The sequence below is a fragment of the Chiroxiphia lanceolata genome, chromosome 28, assembly GCF_009829145.1.
Source record: "Chiroxiphia lanceolata isolate bChiLan1 chromosome 28, bChiLan1.pri, whole genome shotgun sequence".
In the NCBI taxonomy this organism is placed as follows: Eukaryota; Metazoa; Chordata; class Aves; order Passeriformes; family Pipridae; genus Chiroxiphia; species Chiroxiphia lanceolata.
This window is the reverse complement of record NC_045664.1, coordinates 5,241,224-5,258,063: the sequence shown is the minus strand read 5'-3', so window position 1 is coordinate 5,258,063 and position 16,840 is coordinate 5,241,224. Positions and strand designations below refer to the sequence as shown.

Sequence of the window (16,840 nt, the reverse complement as noted above, 5' to 3'; positions counted from 1 at the left end):
CGGCGGAGGGAGGAGGAGGAGGAGGAGGAGGAGGATCATCAGGATCAGGATCGGGCTGGGGGGGGTGGTGGCGGGGAGCGCTCCGCGGCCGCCCCGCCCTCGCCGGCCCCGGGCGCCTGATGGCCGCGCTCGCCGGGGTGTTCGTGTGGGACGGGCGGCGCATCGAGGAGGAGGAGCTGCGGCGGTGCGTGAGCGGGGAGACACCGGGAACGGGATATGGGGAACGGGGCACCGGGACACCGGGGATGAGGAATGGGACACCCCCGGGAAGGGGTCACCGGGAACGGGGACATTGGGAATGGGGCACCCTCGGGAACGGGGCCCGGGGGTTGGGACACTGGGAACGGGACCCCCAAGTCCCCGGGATACCCCCACCGTGGGACACCCAGGACCGGGACACCCCCCCGCCTCCACTAGGGCCTCCAGGTCCCCCAGCACCCTCTCCCCTTCCTTAGATCCTGGGTACCCCCAAATCCTCAGGATTCCCCCCGATTTCCTGGGATGGGAGTGCCCATCCTGTGTTGATCTGGGGGTGCCCCCCTAAATTTGGGGGTGCCCTGCCAAAATTTGCCCTGGAAGGTGCCCACTTCCTTTTTTGGGGTGCTTGGGGGGCACTGTTCCCTAAATCCTCTCCCTCTGGGGTATCTCCCAGTTCGGACCTTGGAGTGCCCCAATTCTGATCTCGGGGTACCCCTCTGTCCCCCCAAATCCCTCCCCAAAATTCCTGAGGGGGTTGTTGGGGTGTCCCCTCCACCCCCCCAAACTTTGAGATGCTGCCTGGGGGTGGTGTCATTGGGAATTCTCCCCATGGAAAAAGGGGTTCCCCACTCCATTTCTGGGGACCCTCCAAACCCATCCCTGTGCCCAAAGTGGGGGGTGAGGCACCCAAATCCCACGGGATGGAGGTAGAAGGGCCTCCCCCCCACCAGCAGCTCTTGGAGTGTCCTTGGAATCTTGAGGCTTCCTTAGGGATTAATTCCCTTAATTACCCCATGACTCAGCAGGGGGTAATTAACCCTTTATGGGATTCTTGGGATCTGAAATTCCACCTCCAGGTTCCTCATCCCACAGGGATTCATCACCCAGAGTTTGAGAAGCACCTCATTTAAGGCTGAATTAACCCTGAAGTTAATGAGGAATCCCCCCCCCCTTTCCTGGCACCCCTGGAGATTTTAGGGAGATTCCCAGCTGGGAAAAAGCCCCAAATCCCAATTTCATTCCCCGAAAAGGAGCCTTTGGGATTGGGGATAAACCCTGTGGAGTTTTCCAGTGGCTCAGCAGGGCTGGGTTTAGTCCTGGGATTAAAACCAGGCAGGATTTCCTTGCTCAAGGTCAGGCCTTGAGCCTCCTCAACTGGATTTGAGGATTCCAAATCCTCTTCCTGAGCCTTTTCCCAGGCACAGGAATGTTCCCTGGGATTCTTCCTCTTCATTTTTCCTTTCTCTTCATTCCATTTATTTCCTCTCCATCTTCAGCCTAATTCTGGGAGCAGCAAAGCCCCCAGTGGGATCTTGGCTGGAATTCTGGGAGCTCTTGGCAGGCAGGAATTTCCCTCCCCTCTTCCACATCCAGCATTTTTGGCTGGACAGGTGGGAATGAGCCTCACACAGGCCCTAAAATGATCCTAGGAATCCATGAACAGGTGAAATCCATGCAGTGAATCCCTTTTTCCTCATGGGCTGAGTCACCTCCCGGGGTTTCAGTCGACTCCCAATTTTCCTTCCTGCTCATTTCACTTCAGGAAAGGCTTGTTTTTCCTTGGGAAAAGTAGAATTCCTGGCTGGAAGGTGCCATGGGGGGATCACACGTGTCCCACTTGGACACGTGGAGCTGGACAGGGGCCAGGGAAGCGGCTCCAGTGTCCCCTTGGTGTCCCCTTGTCCTTGCTCTGGAGGCTCCTGGCATTGGGCTGTGCCGGATGGAGCCACTGCCGAGGTCGGGAACCACATCCCTAATTCAGTAATTCATGGGATTTGGGAATGACAGGAGCAGGTTTGGGGGGCTGGGCTTTGGGATGCTCCAGTTCCGTGTCCACTCCTCAGGGAGCCAGGAATCTTGGACTGGGAGGGGAGCAGGGCGGGCACAGCCTCATTCCAAAGGGATAAATCCCGTGGTTGTGGTTTTCCTGGCCGGGCAGGATGGATTTGGAGAAGCAGGAGCACTTTGCTCCTTGTCCCAGTTGGATCCCATCCCACCCCCCTGGGGATCATTCTCAGCTCCCTGTCCCTGGATCCCATGTCCAGTGGCTCACCTGGTGGTTGGGAATGCTGCTGATCCCATGGATGGACAGGGCTGGGGCTGGAATGGCTCATCCCAGGATGGGAAGGGCAGGATGGAGGGGTTGGTGTTGTGGAGGAGCCTCAATCCCAAAGGGAATACCTGCAGAAGACAGGCTTGTGGATCCAGTCGATGCTGTGGAGCTTTGGGATCTGCCTGGAGATCTGGGAAGGGAGTGGTTCCAAGGAATGGGAACACGAGCTCGGCCGGTCCAAGGTTGTTAATTCCAGCTCTGTTCATTAATTACCTGCATTAATTAGTGCCTCTGGAAGCACCCTGGGATCCTCCTCCCTCCTTCCTTGGCATTCCCAGGGGCTTTGGGGGTTGATGAAACAGCCTTCCCTCTCCAGGGCTGTTTCTGGGGTCTTAGGCCGTATTCAGAGGGATTATCCCGGTGGGGGGGAGGTTTCCAGGCTTTTTTCCGCTGGATTTTTGGGAATTGGGATCCAAATCCAGCTCCAGTTTCTGTTGGCTGAGGAGGCTGAAACTGGGGGTTGATCCAGGGCTTTTCCAGCTCCTTTCCTCGTGTGACTCTCATTTCTTGCTCCAGCTGCTGTTGGAGATTCCCTTCTTCCCCCTCTCCCACCCCCTGGAACAGCAGGAACCCCATCCCTGCTTCCTTTTCCCCCCAAATCCCAATCCTCTGCATGGCTTGGGAAGGATTTGCAGCATCTCACATCTGGGATGTGAGCAGCTCCACAGGGAATTTTGGTGCCTCCAAATCCTGCTTTTCCTTAAATCCATCTCCCATCCCATTCCATCCTGCTCAGCTTTGATCCAGCCAGGAAAACAAATCCTGTTCTGCAACCCCTGAGGGTTATTTTCCCTTAGAGAAAGGCTGGTATTTCCAAAAACTGGAGTTCCAGCAGGGGAAAAGTGAGAAGAGGGATGAGAGGACACGTTTTCCATTCCCAGGCAGCTCTTCCCATACAAAAATAAAAAAAAAAAAAAGGAATTTCCAAGCCCAGCTTTTTCCACATGAAGAAATGGGATTTCCCCAAAAAATGGGATTTTCAAGCCCAGGCAGCTCTTCCCACCCCAAACCCTGGGATTTCCATGCTATTCCCACACCCAAACTCAGTTCCCTGCCCCTCTCCCTGAGTCCTGGGGTGTTTTCCATGCCCGGGGGGCTCCCGGACGCTCCAAGGGGCCCATTCCTGACTCCTGGTGGGATTTGTTCCGGCAGCTCCGCGCAGGAGATGAAGCACATGGAGAACCTTTCCAGCCTGGCCCAGGGCAGTGGCCCCATGGAATTCCAGCCCTCGGAGCGGGAGCAGCCCTGGGAGCTCATCATGGACAAGAAGCACTTCAGGCTGTGGCGGAGGCCAATCCAGGGATCCCACCTGTACCAGTACCGAGGTATCCATGGGCTTTTCCATGGCCCAGGTCCCCTTGGATTGGGCCTCACTCATCCCTGTCCTCAGGAAAAACAGGAATTACCATCCTTTACACCCATCCCTGCTGCTCCATCCCACTTTATTCTTCCAGAGGGCCTTAAAACTCCCCTTTCCCTCCTAACCCTGCCCTGGGATCAGGAGTTGCTCATTGCCAATCCTTTCCTGGGATCAGGAGTTCTCATTCCAGGCTCTGTTTTCCAGTGTTTGGATCCTACACGGATGTGACTCCTAGGCAGTTCTTCAATGTCCAGGTGAGCAGCACCTTTGGAATCACTTCAGGGGGTGGGATGGAGCTCCAGGAGCCTCTTCCAGAGGATGGGATGGGGGAACTGGGGATATTCCCTTCCCTTTGTACCATTTGCACGATCCAGAGTCGATCCCAGTGGATTATCCTGTTCTCCAGGTGCGTTTTGCTGCTGGAAGTGAAGGACTGGGCTGCAGGATCCCAGTGGATTCCTGATCCCAAGTTCCTCTCTCCCAACTTCCAGACTATTCCAGGATATTAATAATTCCCTGCCTGCCCATGACACTGAATGTTCCCACAGGAGACAAAGAAAAAAAAAAAAGGGATATTTCCCTCCCTTCATCCCCCTCTGCTGGAATTTCCACTGACTTGGCTTCTCTCCCTTCCCAGCTGGACACGGAATATCGGAAGAAATGGGATTCCCTGGTGATCAAACTGGATGTGATCGAGCGGGACGTGGCCACGGGCTCCGAGGTGATTCACTGGGTCACCCACTTCCCGGTGAGTCCCCGCCCATCCCAGGATCTGCCCTGGGCAGGGCCGGGAGCGGGGGCTGATCCCAATCCCGGGGCCCTTCCTGCAGTATCCCATGTATTCCCGGGATTACGTCTACGTCCGGCGCTACAACGTGGACAAGGAGAACAACCTGATGGTGCTGGTGTCGAGGTGGGTGTTCCTGGAGGGAATTCCCACCATTCCCATTCCTAAAGATTCACGGGGAGCTGGGTATAAACTTAATTGACTTTACTGACCCCCATCGATCCCGCCGAGATTCATTTGGGAAATAAAACAACTGTTTTGGGGGGAAAAATGTCGGTTTTTTACCCCGTATCTCCAAAAAACTGGTGGATTCTGGGTGTAATTGGCACCCTGAGCTCACCTTGGGATGCTCCTCCTCCTCCTCCCAGGGCTGTGGAGCATCCCAGCGTTCCCGAGGATCCCGAGTACGTCCGGGTGAGGACCTACGAGTCCCAGATGGTGATCCGACCCCACAAAACCTTTGATGAGGTAAATCTGGGAAAGGGGGCGGAAAACCTGGCATGGGGAGGATCCTCCTGCTGCTCCAGAGGGAGCTGCTCCTTCTCCTGCCCTGGGAGCTGGGCCATAATCCAAACATTGGGAAAGTCCAGCCTTAGGGGTTGGATTTGATGATCTTTAAGGTCTCTTCCAGCCCAGGCCATTCCATGATTTATGGGAGGAGGGTGGGTTATTTTTCCAAAGGCAAGGAAAGCATATCCATGTGTGGCTTGGGAAGGATTTGCAGCTCTATCTCACTATCCTGGGACTTTTCCTTCAGGAATTTGGTGCTCTTGAGGGAGCCAAACACTCCCTTTCAGAGCTCCCTTTACGAAGCCATGAGCTTCCCAAGTCTCATTCCAAGCACTAAATCCTCTTGGAAAAAGGCCTGTGGGTTATTTCCAGGCCATCCAGAGCATGGATAGAGCTTGGAATACTCAGGGAATGCCACCCCCTCCTCCCAAATTCCCTCCTGGTGGGATTTCCTTGGGTCTTCTGTCAATGCTCTCAGAGGCTCCAGCAGCTTTTCCTGTGGGATATGAGCAGCTCCACAGGGAATTCCTTGGGGCAGGTGGGAGCGGCTCCAGCGGGGGTTTGAGATGGGCTGGGGATCCCAGGAATGTTTGTCCCCCCAGAATGGGTTCGATTACCTGCTCACCTACAGTGACAACCCCCAGACCGTGTTCCCGCGCTACTGCGTCAGCTGGATGGTCTCCAGCGGTGAGTGCCCGGAATTCCCTCGGGATCCTCCCTCCACAGGGGCCCCCTTCCCTTCCCGCTCCAGAGCAGGGAGGGGGATACATGGAGAGGCTTAAAAAGTGACATTATGGCGGGAAAAATTGGGAAGGACCAAAAAAAAATTGGGAGGGACAGGAAGAATCAGGAGGGAAAGGAAAAGTTTGGAGGGAAAAGAAAAATTGTGAAGGAAAGGGAAAATCAGGAGGGAAAGGAAGAACTGGGAAGAAGAAGAACCTGGGGGGAAAGGAAAAACTGGGAGGGAAAAGGAAAAATTGGGAAGGACAAGAATCAGGAGGGAAAGGAAAAATTAGGAGAGAAAAAACAAGGAGAGAAAGGGAAAATCAGGAGGGAGAAGAACGAGGTGAGCTGGGAATGGAGCCGGAGGAGGGGATGGACTGGGAGCCTCTTCCCTCAGCAATCCTGGATCCCAGCGGACTCTCCCTCCCCCTTTTCCCAGGAATGCCAGATTTCCTGGAGAAGCTGCACTCAGCAGCCCTGAAGGCCAAGAAGATGGAGCTGGAGGTCCGGGATTACCTTTCCAAGGGCTCAGACACAGCCCCGGAGCCCTGTGGCCCTGCCCAGCTGGAATATGCCTGAGGCGCTGGAATTCTGGGAATTGCCTCGGACAGGGACCTGTGCTGTGGGATTTCAGCCCCATTTTCCCTCCCCATCCCATTCCCGATGCTCAAGGACAGGGATTTGTTCCCCTTGCTGCGTGTCCGTGGTGGAATCTGCGTCTCCTGGTCGATGTTTCCTCATCCCAACAGGGAAAACCCATGGAATTCCCACTTCTTCTGGCAGTGGGTTCTCCCCACTCCTCATCCCTGCTCAGACTGGAATGTTTTCGGGATGCAGTGGCACCACGGGGATTGGTGATGGTGCTCCACGTCACCATTTCCAGGGGGTTTTCCCCCCAGAAACAGCCCTTTGAACTCATCCCTTTGGGATTTCTGGGACTGGGAGTTGGGATTACTGGGAGGGGGGGTTGGGATTACTGGGAAGGGGCGTTTGAACTGGTGAAACTGGGAAAAAAAGGCAGTTTTGGGGGGGTTTTAGGGATTGGGGGGCACTGGTGCTGCCCTGGGTCACCCTGAGCCCCCTCCCCAGTTTGGGGGGGTCTCCATCGGCCTTGGGAATCTGGGAAAACAGCAGGAGCAGAAAACTACTTAATAAACATCTAGGATCTTCATTAGCTCCTAATTAATGACCCCCCTTCTCCCAGTCACCGATTTGGGGGGGTTTGGGCCCCCCTTTAATCATCACTCTAAATTCTCACTTTATAATAAATTTATCCTAATTTTATCACTCCCTTTGGAGCATCCAATTTTCACCTTCCCTCCTTCCCAAAATTCAGCCCCCCAGCCCAATTAGCACCGATAATTAATGAGGAAAACTTCAGGAGAGGGAACCATCTCCCTCACACCTGGAATTTTGGGGGAGTTTCCAGTGGGTCTAATTTTTCTGGGGGGAAGGGGGGGGGTCCAGTGGATCCCACCTCCCCATAGACTGGAATTCTGGGGATGGGGGGGGGTCCAGTGGGTTCCCCCCCCCCCATTCCTCAGCATGGAATTTTGGGGAGGTTTCCCGCTATTTTGGAGGGGGTGGGGGGTTGGTGCTGTGGGTTTCACACCCCTACCACCCCCCCCCGATGAAGCAGCACTGGGGGGAAGGGGGGGGTTCCCAAATCCCACCCTGACCCTCCCCTCAGGAATTTTGGGATCTGGGAATGCCAGTGGTGGGACACACCTTTATTGCACACAGAGAGCAGCAGGCAGCGGGTGCAGGGGGGGGCCTGGGGGGCCGGGGGGGGGAGTTACACCCCCCTCAGCCCCCTTTTTGGGAGGGGGAAAGGGGTGTTTTCCCTGAGTTTCCCCGTCCTGAATCCCCCCAGGGTGGCTCAAACTGGGGGGGCCCCAAGGAACCTCGTACCGGGGCCCCCCAAAGAACCTCGTACCGAGGGGTCCTGGGGGTGGCTCCCCGGTGGGATCCTGTCCCTTGGGGTCCCCCCAGGGGGTCACAGCAGGTTCTTGTTGCGCTTGGGGACGATTTTCCTCACGGTCCTTCGCTCCGAGATGTTCCTCCGGACGCGGACGGTGGGGCCCGGGGGGGGTTCAGGGGCCAGTGAGGGGCTCGAGTGGGCCTTGGTCAGAGTGGGGGGGTCTGGGGGGGCCCCCCATGCCTGCGCCTCCCACCCCTCCAGGTCCCGGGCACCCGAGTTCAGCCACGTCTCCAGCACCTGCACGTAAGTCTCGTAGCGCCGGCGCTGGGGGGACGAGGGGGTCACAGACAGGTCACACCCCCCCCCCCCCCGGTCACCACCCCTGTCCCTGTGTCCCCTCCTGTCCCCCGTGTCCCCTCCTGTCCCCAGGGTCTCTCTGTTCCATAGCAGTGTCCATCCCGTGGGAAAAATAGGGGTGGGGATGGACCACCACTATGGGGACATCACTCGTCCTCATGTCCCTGTGTCTCCCCCCATCCCTGGGGTCCCCCTGTCCCATAGTGGTGTCCATCCCATGGGAAAAATAAGGATGGGAATGAGCCACCATCACAGGGACATTCCTGGTGTTCCCAGTGCCCTCCCTGTCCCACAGTGCTATCTAGACCACCAGGAAGATAAGGATGGAGATGAGCCATTGCCATGGGGACGTTCCTGGTGTCCTCCATGGAGAAGAAAAGGATTAAAATAAGAAACTGCCCTGGGGACCTCCCCAGTGTCCCTCATGTGTCCTTGTGTTCCCCCTGTCTCGGGTGTCCCCATGTCCCCACCCACCTCCTCCAGCAGGAATTCCTTCTTGACCCGATACTCGTCCAGGTCCCGGGCGCGGCCCCGGCCCTCGGGGAGGTGCCTCTGGTGCTCCAGGAGCTCCTGCCCCACCCGCTCCAGCCACTGCTCATGGCACCGCAGCTGCTCCTCCTGGGGGGAGACCAGGGCTGACCCCCACCCACCCGGGGGGCTTGGGGGTCTCACCATGGGCTGTGGGGAGGATGGAGCTGGTTGGGCACCCAGGGGTGAACCCTCCTACTCAGGGGGTTTGGAAGGGTCTCACTCGGGGGCTTCAGCTGGGGGTGATGGGCACCCAGGGGTGTCACCCCTATTTGGGGGTCCCAGGAGTCTTACTGGGAGGCTCCTGCTGGGGGCTGTGGGCAAGATGGGGGTGATGGGCACCCATGGGTGTCACCTCTGTTTGGGGGTCTCACCGGGGGGCTCCTGCTGGGGGCCGTGGGCAGGATGGGCCTCACGAAGCGTCGCTGGGACCCCACGGCCGCCGGGAACGGAGGGGAGGAGAACAGGGCAGCCACGAGATTGATCCGGGAAATCCAGGACAGCATCTCCTCGGGGGTGCTGGATCGTGACATCACCAGTGATGTCACCAGTGCTGTCACACCCTGCAGAGACCCCCCGCCGTGACCCCCTTTTTTTTTTTCCCCCCTCAGGTCACTCACGGCGCCTGGAACAGGAACAGCCTCCGCTCGGCCGTTTGCAGCCGGAACACGTTGGGCCGCTTGGTGTATTTGGGGGCCCTCTCAGCCAGGGCATGATGGACCCCCAGGGGCTCCTCGGCTCCCCCACCCTCCTCTGGGGGGGGCCCAGGGGATCCCGGCTCCGAGGGGCGTCGGGAGACCCCCCGGGCCCCCCCCCCGGCCTTGAGGAAGAACAGGAAGGTCCCGCGGAGAACGGCGTGGAAGGGCTTCCAGCCCCGGCGGCCCCAGGGAGCTGGAACGGCGGGATGGGGGGTGGGACACAAAGGACACCCCAAAAATACCCCCCTACAGGGGGACCACTGCCCTGGTGCAGTAGAGCCTGAAATGGGCCCCCCTGGCTTACAGTGCAGCTCAAATGGTCCCACATCTGTGTCCCACCCCGAAAGCTGCGTCCAGAGATCCCAACGCACCCCAAAGTCACCCTTTGGGACCCTAAAGAGGAAGAGACAGCCCAAATATGCCCCCCCCCCAACTCCAAACCACCCCAGATCTACCCCCCCACAAGCCTGACCCAACGGATCCCAAATCTACCCTACAACACCCCAGCTCTGCTCCCCTGGATCCCCAAAACCCCAAATCTGCCCCTCCAGATCCAAACGCTCCCCAAATCTTCTCCCCTGAGCCCCAAAACCACCCCAGATCTGCCTCCCTGCACCCCCTAACCCACCCCAAATCCTTCCCCCGTACCCCAAGCCCCCCAAATCCCTCCAGACTCACTTTTCTTGCCATCAGCCTCTGCCAGGACCTTCCTGGCCAACCACCCCCTGCGGAAGGTCACGGCCCCCCCTGGCAGCTCCGGGATTTGGGGGAGGATCTTCTTCCCTCCCCCGGCCTCTTCCTCCTCCTCCTCCTCCTCCCTGTGGAACGTTCAGGATCACAGGGAGCCCCCCCAGCCCCCAGATCCCCCCCAAGCTCCCCCCACTCACGTCGCCCACTCCAGCTTCTTGCTGCGGATGGAGCCGTAAAGAGCCTGGGGGGGGAAATCGGGGGGGTCAGGGGGTGTGGGGGGGGGGCTTGAGGGGGTTCAGGGGGGGAACCCCCTTTTCCAGCCTCGGGCCCCCCCAGAATAAATACCTTGAGCTGCTCCCTGGGAAAGTCCTGCCCGTCGTTCATCCCGCTGAGGTTGGACACGAACTCGGAGCTGGTCATGGCCCGGCGCAGGTGCTGGGGGGGCAAATTTGGGGGTGTTGCGAGCTGGGGGGGGCACAGTTGGAGGGTGGGGGCCCCAAATCCAGCCCAGAAATTGGGGAGACCGCAAATCTGCCTCCTGCCCAGGTCCAAAACAACCCCAATCTGTCCCACTGGGGCCGCCAAAACCTCAAATCTGCCCCCAAAATGCCTCAAATGTGCCCTCTCAGATCCCAACACACCCCAAATCTGCCCCCTGCACCCACCAAACCCCCAATCCATCCCCCGGGACCCCCCAAAATTCCCCATCTGCCCCAAGCCATTCCCCAAACCCCTTTCCCCTCACACCCCCATATACCCCCCAGTCCCCCCTGAAAAAGGCAGGGTGTAGATTTTGGGGGTTTTTGGAGTCCCCTCCCCGTGCTCACCTGCCCGTGCAGGTCCGTGTTCAGCAGCATCAGGGCACAGGTCAGGGAGTGAACCGAGTCTGGGGGGTTGGGGGTGTCACATGGGGGTCCTACCACCCCCCCGGAGGTCCCAACCCCCCCAGGTGAGGGGACCCACCCCCTGAACCCCAAAAGGTGCAGCTGGGGGTCCCCGGGGGGCTGGGAGGGGGTGTGGGTGGGTGGGGAAACTGAGGCACAGAGGGAGGTGAAGGAGCTTTGTGGGGATGGTTTGAGGGGGCTGGAGGGTGTGAGGAGACCCCCCCCCTAGTAAGGGCACCCACCCCCTGAACCCCAAAAGGTGCAGCTGGGGGGGACCTTGTAGCCCTGGGAGGGGCTGGGTGGGGAAACTGAGGCACAGGGGGGGTTAGGGGGCATTAACCAGCTCAGGGGGTCCCCGGGGGGTGTTTAGGGTCTGGGGTCTCACCGGGGGACGGGAAGGCCCCGGGGTTGCAGTGGTGGAAGCGCCGGGAGAAGTGGCCCAGGACCCGCTCCCGCTCCTGCGTCTCCCCCGACAGCACCAGGGCCTGCAGGAACGACCTGGGGGAACCCCGGGCTGGGGGACCCCAAAAACACCCCCCAGGGGCACCACCGGGGTGGGGGACCCCAAAAATACTCCCCCAGGGACATCTCCAGCATGGGGGACCCCAAAAACACATCCCCTTGGGTGTGTTTCTGCCCGCTTGGATCCCAAATCTGCCCCCTGGACCCCAAATCTGCCTCCCTGGACCCCCCCGATCCCTCATCACCCAAAATCTTCCCCCCCCCCAGACCCCCCATTCCCCAAACCACCCCACATCTCCCTTCTTCACGTCCCCCAACCCCCCATCCCTCCCACCCCCCTATCGATTTTGGGGGGTCCCTTTGCCCCCCCAAAGCCCCACCCAGCCCCTTCCCATCCCAACCTGAGCGCCTGGTCCAGCGTCTGCCCCTGGAACTGGAAGAATTCCAGGTATTCCTGGGCCACCATCGCGCTGAAATCATTGCTGGGGGGGGCACACGAGTTTGGGGTGTGGATTTGGAGCCCAGGGGACCCCCAAAAGGAGGAGGGGACCCCCCAAATCCTTACTTTTTGCGGAGGAACGAGGCCACCTGGGATTTCCGGACGCCCTCCAAGTGGAACAGGCGGGAGGCCAAACGTTGGGCCTCCCCCCGCCCCGGTTGGGACCCCCCCCCGGGGGGCTCCACCGGCCCCCCTAAAGGGGATCTGGGGGGGGAAGGAGGGGTCAGGCAGGGCCGGGGGTGGAGGGACCCCAAAACCCTGCCTGGGTGGTGGGGAGGGGGTGTGGGAGGGAATAGGGGAGGACTGGGGGGGCATGGGGGGCTCGAGGGGGTGAGGGGGAGTCTGGGGGGGTCTGGGGGGAGTTGGGGGGGCGTAAATGGGGGGGTTGAGGGACAGACGGACAGGGCAGGGAGGGTTTGGGGGAGTCAGGCAGGACTGGGGGGATCCCCATCCCTGCCTGGATGGGGCAGGGTTGCTGGGGGAGTTTGGGGAGATGGGGGGGGGCAATGGGGGACTGAGAGGATGGACAGACAGGATCTGGGGGGCTGGGGGAGCACGGGGGGGTGGTGTTGAGGAATGGGGGGGTACAGGAGGGACTGGAGGAACTGGGGGAGCCAGGGGGACACATGGGGGCGAGGGGGGGTCACAGAAGCTCTGGGAGGGGCAGGTGGGGGGACAGAGATGGGGGGGCCAGGGGGGGTCAGACAGAGTTTGGGGGAGGTCAGAGAGAGTTTTGAGGGGGCAGCAGGAAGGGGGGGGTCCCACACAGGTCTGGGGGTCCCGGTGCTGGTGGGGGGGTCCCTCACCCGGGGCTGCTGTCGGGGGGGTCCGGCGGGGGCTCCAGGCCCGTCTCGGGGGGCGACTCCTCCGTGTCGGGGTGTGCAGGGGGGGGGCCGAGGGGGGGGCCCTGCGCCCCTTCCCCCCCCGGGGCCGGGAGCCACAAACAGCCTCGTCCTGGCAGGAGGGGCCCCCCCTGGGACCCCTTGGAAAGCCCCGGTCCCGGGGGGGGCGGTGAGGGCAGGGGGCAGAGGGGCTGGGACCCCCCTCCCGGGGGCTGATACGGGGTGGGTTGGGGGCTGGGGGGGCACTGGGGGGCATTTTGGAGGGTCACGGGGCCGGGGGGGGGTTTGTGCATCACTCTCAGGGGGGCGGGGGGGCCGAGCTGGGGGGACTTGGGGGGGGGGCTGGTAAAGGGGGCTGAGGGGGGGTTTGAGGGGGGTCAGGGGGCTGGGGGGGTTCTGGTGTCCCCCTCCCTGGGATAAATCAGTGGGGGGCAAGGATTTGACAGGCAGCTGGAACCCCCCTTTTGGGGGCAAATCTGGGGGGGCTGCGGGGGGCTGGAACCCCACTCCTTGGTTCAAATCGGGGGGGGGTGGAGGGGTCTGGTGCCCCCCTTTTGGGGGGATATTGGGGGCAGCTGAGGGCATTTGATGGCCCCCGACCTGGGGCACATCTGGAGGGGTCTGGTGCCCCTCCTTTTGGGGTAAATCGGGGGGGGGTGGAGGGGTTTGGTACCCCCCTTTTTGGAGCAAATCTGGGGTAGTTTGGTCCCCTCCTTCTTGGGCCAGGTCTAGGGGGGCTGGGGGCGTCTGGTACCCCCCTCTTTTTTGGGCCACATTGGGGGAATCTGGGGGGATTTCATTCCTCCCTTTTTGGGGCAAATCTGGGGGGGCTGGTGGGGTCTCGTATCCCCCTCCCTGAGGCATACTGGGGGGGTCTGGGAAGGTTTGGTTCCCCCTTCTTTGGGGTAAATCTGGGGGGGCTGGGGGAGCCTGGTGTGTCCCTGCCTGGGGCAAATCTGGGGGTTCTGGGGGGGTTTGGTGTCCCTCTTTTGGGGACAAAGCGGAGGGGGTGGGGAGGGTCTTGTACCCCCCTTTCTGTGGCATATCTGGGGGGGCTGGGGTGGTTTGGAACCCCCCTTTTTGGGGTAAATCTGTGGGGGTCTCTTGCCCCTCTTTGAGGGGCAAATCAGGAGGGGCTGGAGGGGTTTGTTGCCCCCCCTTTTGGGGCAAATCTGGGGGCACTGGGGGGCTGGTGGAGGTCCCAGACCCCTCTCCCAGGAGTGGCTCTGGGGGGGTTAGGGGCCTGGGGAGGGGCAGATCCTCATCTCCCCCTCCTGGGGGGTACCTGGGACTGGGGGGGTCCAGGCCCCCCTGCTCTGGGGTGAGCTCAGGAGGTGTAGGGGGGTCCCAGTCCCCCTCACCTGGGCTGAGCTCCAGAGGGGTGGGGACTGCAGGGGGGTCCTGCTCTGCCCATTCCAGCTGCCCCCTCCCAGATCCCAGGGGCAGCTCCGGGGGGTCGGAGAGTGCCTGGTCTGAGGGTTGGGGGGGTCCTGGGGGAGAAGACACGGGGGGGGTGGTCCCCATCAGCATCAGTGTCCCCCCCAAAACCAGCCCCCCCAAGGATGGGGGGTCCCCACACTCACCCCACTCCATGGCGATGTCCCCGATGTCCCCTTCGGGGTGACCCCTGAGGGCTGTGGGTGTGGGGGGGGTTTGGGGGTCCCCCGGTTCTGCCCCGGTGCCCCCTGTGGTGTCCCCCCCCTCGGCGAAGGCAGCGCTGTGGGTCCGGTAAAGGGGCACCCCCTGGGCCCCCCCAAGGGCCACCAGCCGGCTCTGGAACAGGGGGTTGGTGTGGAACTGGGGTTCCTCCTCCTCCTCCAGGTCCTCCTCGTCCTCGGCATCTTCCTCTGGGGAGGTGCTGCCATGGTCATCCTCGTCATCCTCGTCATCATCAACCTCATCATCCTCACCCTTCTCCTCTTTGCTGCGTTCGGGGGCTCGGGGCTCAGGGGTTGTGGTCCCACCCGTGGGCACAGTTTTGGGTAAGATGGTCCCATCCATCGTCACAGTCTTGGACAGGTTGGTCTCATCCATGGTCACGGACTTGGCCGAGATGGTCAAATCCACAGTCAGGTGCTCCTGAGGGATGGTCTCATCTGTGGGCACGAATTCAGGTGAGATGGTCCCATCTGTGGTTGTGAACCTGGATGGGATGGTCCTATCCATGGTCATGGGCATAGATGGGATCGTTGCGTCCATGGGCACATCCTCTGGAGAGATGGTCCCACCCGTGGGCATGAATGTGGGTGAGATGGTCCCATCCACGGGCACAGATTTGGGTGAGATGGTCCCATCCACGGGCACAGATTTGGGTGAGATGGTCCCATCCACGGGCACAGATTTGGGTGAGATGGTCCCATTCACAGGCACAGATTTGGGTGAGATGGTCCCATTCACAGGCACAGATTTGGGTGAGATGGTCCCATCTACAGGCACAGATTTGGGTGAGATGGTCCCATCCAGAGGCACAGATTTGGACAAGTTGGGCCCATCCATGGTCATAGACTCGGGTGAGATGGTCAAATCCACATTCTCCTGAGAGACGGTCCTACCCATGGGCACAGACTTGGGTGAGATGGTCCCATGCTTTGGCACATCCGTGGACATGGACATGTGTGAGATGGTCCCACCCTCTGGCACAGTCTCCCCTGAGATGCTCCTGCCTGTGCACGAGTTGGTCTCATCCATGGCCATGGGCTTGGGTGAGATGGTCCCATCCACAGTCACATGTTCCTGAGAGATTCCCTGATCCGCGGGCACGGACGTGGGGGAGCTGCTCCCACCCACAGCCATGGACCTGGGGGAGATGCTCCCACCCGTGGATATGTGGAAGATGCTCTCAGAAATGTATCCACAACCTTGGTCCTCCTGGAAGACGCTCCCATCCAAGGGCAAGGTCTCGGGTGGGATGTTCTTGTCCACGGGCACAGATTTTGGGGAGATGGTCCCACCTGAAGGCACGAGGGAGATGCTCCTGTGTGTGGATCCATGGCCTTGGTCCTCATGGAAAGTGCCCTCATCCATGGGCACAGACTGGGGTGGGATGTTCTTATCCATGGGCATGGAATTGGGTGGGATGGACCCATCCATGGATGTCTGGAAGATGCTCCCATCCATGAGCACAGGCTTGGGTGGGATGTTCCCCCCTATGGACACGTGGAAGACGCTCTCAAATGTAGATCCATGGCCTTGGAGCTCCTGGAAGTTGCTCTTATCCATGGGCTTGGGTGGGACATTCCCATCCATGGACATGTGGAAGATGTTCTCCAACGTGGATTCACAGCCTTGGAGCTCCTGGAAGCTGCTCCCATCCACCCCCAGGCTCTGCACGTTCTCCTCCGGACCCCCAGGCTGGGGGGGGACAGTGCCAGGGGCCGTGTCCCCACAGTGGGGGGGGTCCCAGGGGTGCTGGGGTAGGGGGTCCCTGGGGGGGGGCTGCCCCTCGAGGGCTCCCTGCAGGTCCCACACGCAGAGCTGGGCACGGGCCAGGCTGGCCCAGAACACGTCGGGGAGGGCGCTGGGTGCCTGGGGGGGGGCTGGGGAGGGGGCCTGGGGGGGGGTCACGGGGGTCAGGGAGGGGGTTACTGAGGGTGCCAGAGTGGTCTGGGAAGGGGTCAGGGGGGGTGCCTGCGGGGAGGTCAGGGTGGGGGTCAAGGGGGATGCCAGGGGGGGTGCCAGGGGGGGTGTCACCCCCTCGGCTCCCCCCCCGGAGAAGACGATGGCGTCCTGCACCGCCAGCACCCCGGGAGGGGTCGGGGGGGTCCCCGCAGCCTCCATGGGGCCCCTCCCTACAGCTGCCCGGCCAGGCTGGGGGGGGCTGCGCTGCCCTGAGGGTCCTGAGGGTCCTGAGGGTCCAAAGGGTCCGTGCCCATGGCGGGGGGGCCCTGGGGGCAGAGGGAGGAGAGAGGATGAGGGTGAGGGGTCTACAACGTAGGGAGGGGTGGGGTGGGGTGGGGTGGGAAGGAGGGAAGAGGAGGAAGGGGAGAGGAGAGAGGAGGGAGAGAGGGATGAAGAAAGGAGAGGAGGGAGGAGGGGGAAGGGATGAAGGATGGCAGGACGATGGAGGAAAGGAGGGAAGGAGGGACTGAGGAGGAAGGGAGGGAGAAGGGAGAGAGCGAGGGAGGGATGAGAGAGGGAGGGAGAAGAGAGGAATGAGGAAGGAAGGGTTGGAGGGAAGGGGGAAGAAAGATGGGAGAGAGGGATGAAGGAGGAAAGATGGGAGAAGAAGAGAGGGAGGGAGGGAGGAAAGAGATAAGGAAGAGGAGGGA

The 16,840-nt window shown here is 60.8% G+C and overlaps 2 protein-coding genes across 8 annotated transcripts; one reads left to right on the top strand and one right to left on the bottom strand.

Moving 5' to 3' along the window:
- Positions 1–56: 56 nt before the first annotated feature.
- On the top strand, positions 57–6,978 carry STARD7 (StAR related lipid transfer domain containing 7). 3 transcript variants are annotated; one of them, XM_032712614.1, is made up of 8 exons: positions 57–184; positions 3,464–3,636; positions 3,876–3,925; positions 4,309–4,419; positions 4,502–4,584; positions 4,827–4,926; positions 5,571–5,655; positions 6,131–6,978. In XM_032712614.1, exons 1-8 carry the CDS (start codon positions 120–122, stop codon positions 6,268–6,270), a joined length of 807 nt encoding a protein of 268 aa, XP_032568505.1. In that variant the 5' UTR covers positions 57–119; the 3' UTR covers positions 6,271–6,978. The 3 variants fall into 3 exon arrangements, with proteins under 3 accessions (XP_032568505.1, XP_032568504.1, XP_032568503.1); XM_032712613.1 differs by lacking the exon at positions 57–184 and adding an exon at positions 1,333–1,935 and having other exon boundaries at positions 4,309–4,392; XM_032712612.1 differs by lacking the exon at positions 57–184 and adding an exon at positions 1,363–1,935.
- Positions 6,979–7,400: 422 nt separating this feature from the next.
- On the bottom strand, positions 7,401–16,530 carry LOC116799452 (PH and SEC7 domain-containing protein 4-like). Of its 5 annotated transcripts, XM_032712611.1 has the most exons (14): positions 14,156–14,265; positions 13,934–14,062; positions 11,797–11,934; positions 11,633–11,713; positions 11,155–11,267; positions 10,713–10,771; positions 10,231–10,320; positions 10,083–10,126; positions 9,874–10,013; positions 9,118–9,388; positions 8,872–9,016; positions 8,444–8,587; positions 7,688–7,936; positions 7,503–7,581 (listed from the first exon to the last, which is right to left on the bottom strand). In XM_032712611.1, exons 2-13 carry the CDS (start codon positions 13,984–13,986, stop codon positions 7,688–7,690), a joined length of 1,527 nt encoding a protein of 508 aa, XP_032568502.1. In that variant the 5' UTR covers positions 13,987–14,062; positions 14,156–14,265; the 3' UTR covers positions 7,503–7,581. The 5 variants fall into 5 exon arrangements, with proteins under 5 accessions (XP_032568501.1, XP_032568502.1, XP_032568498.1 ...); XM_032712610.1 differs by having other exon boundaries at positions 7,401–7,936; XM_032712607.1 differs by lacking the exons at positions 7,503–7,581; positions 7,688–7,936; positions 8,444–8,587; ... (3 more) ...; positions 10,083–10,126; positions 11,797–11,934 and having other exon boundaries at positions 14,156–16,530.
- Between the last annotated feature and the right edge of the window lie 310 nt (positions 16,531–16,840).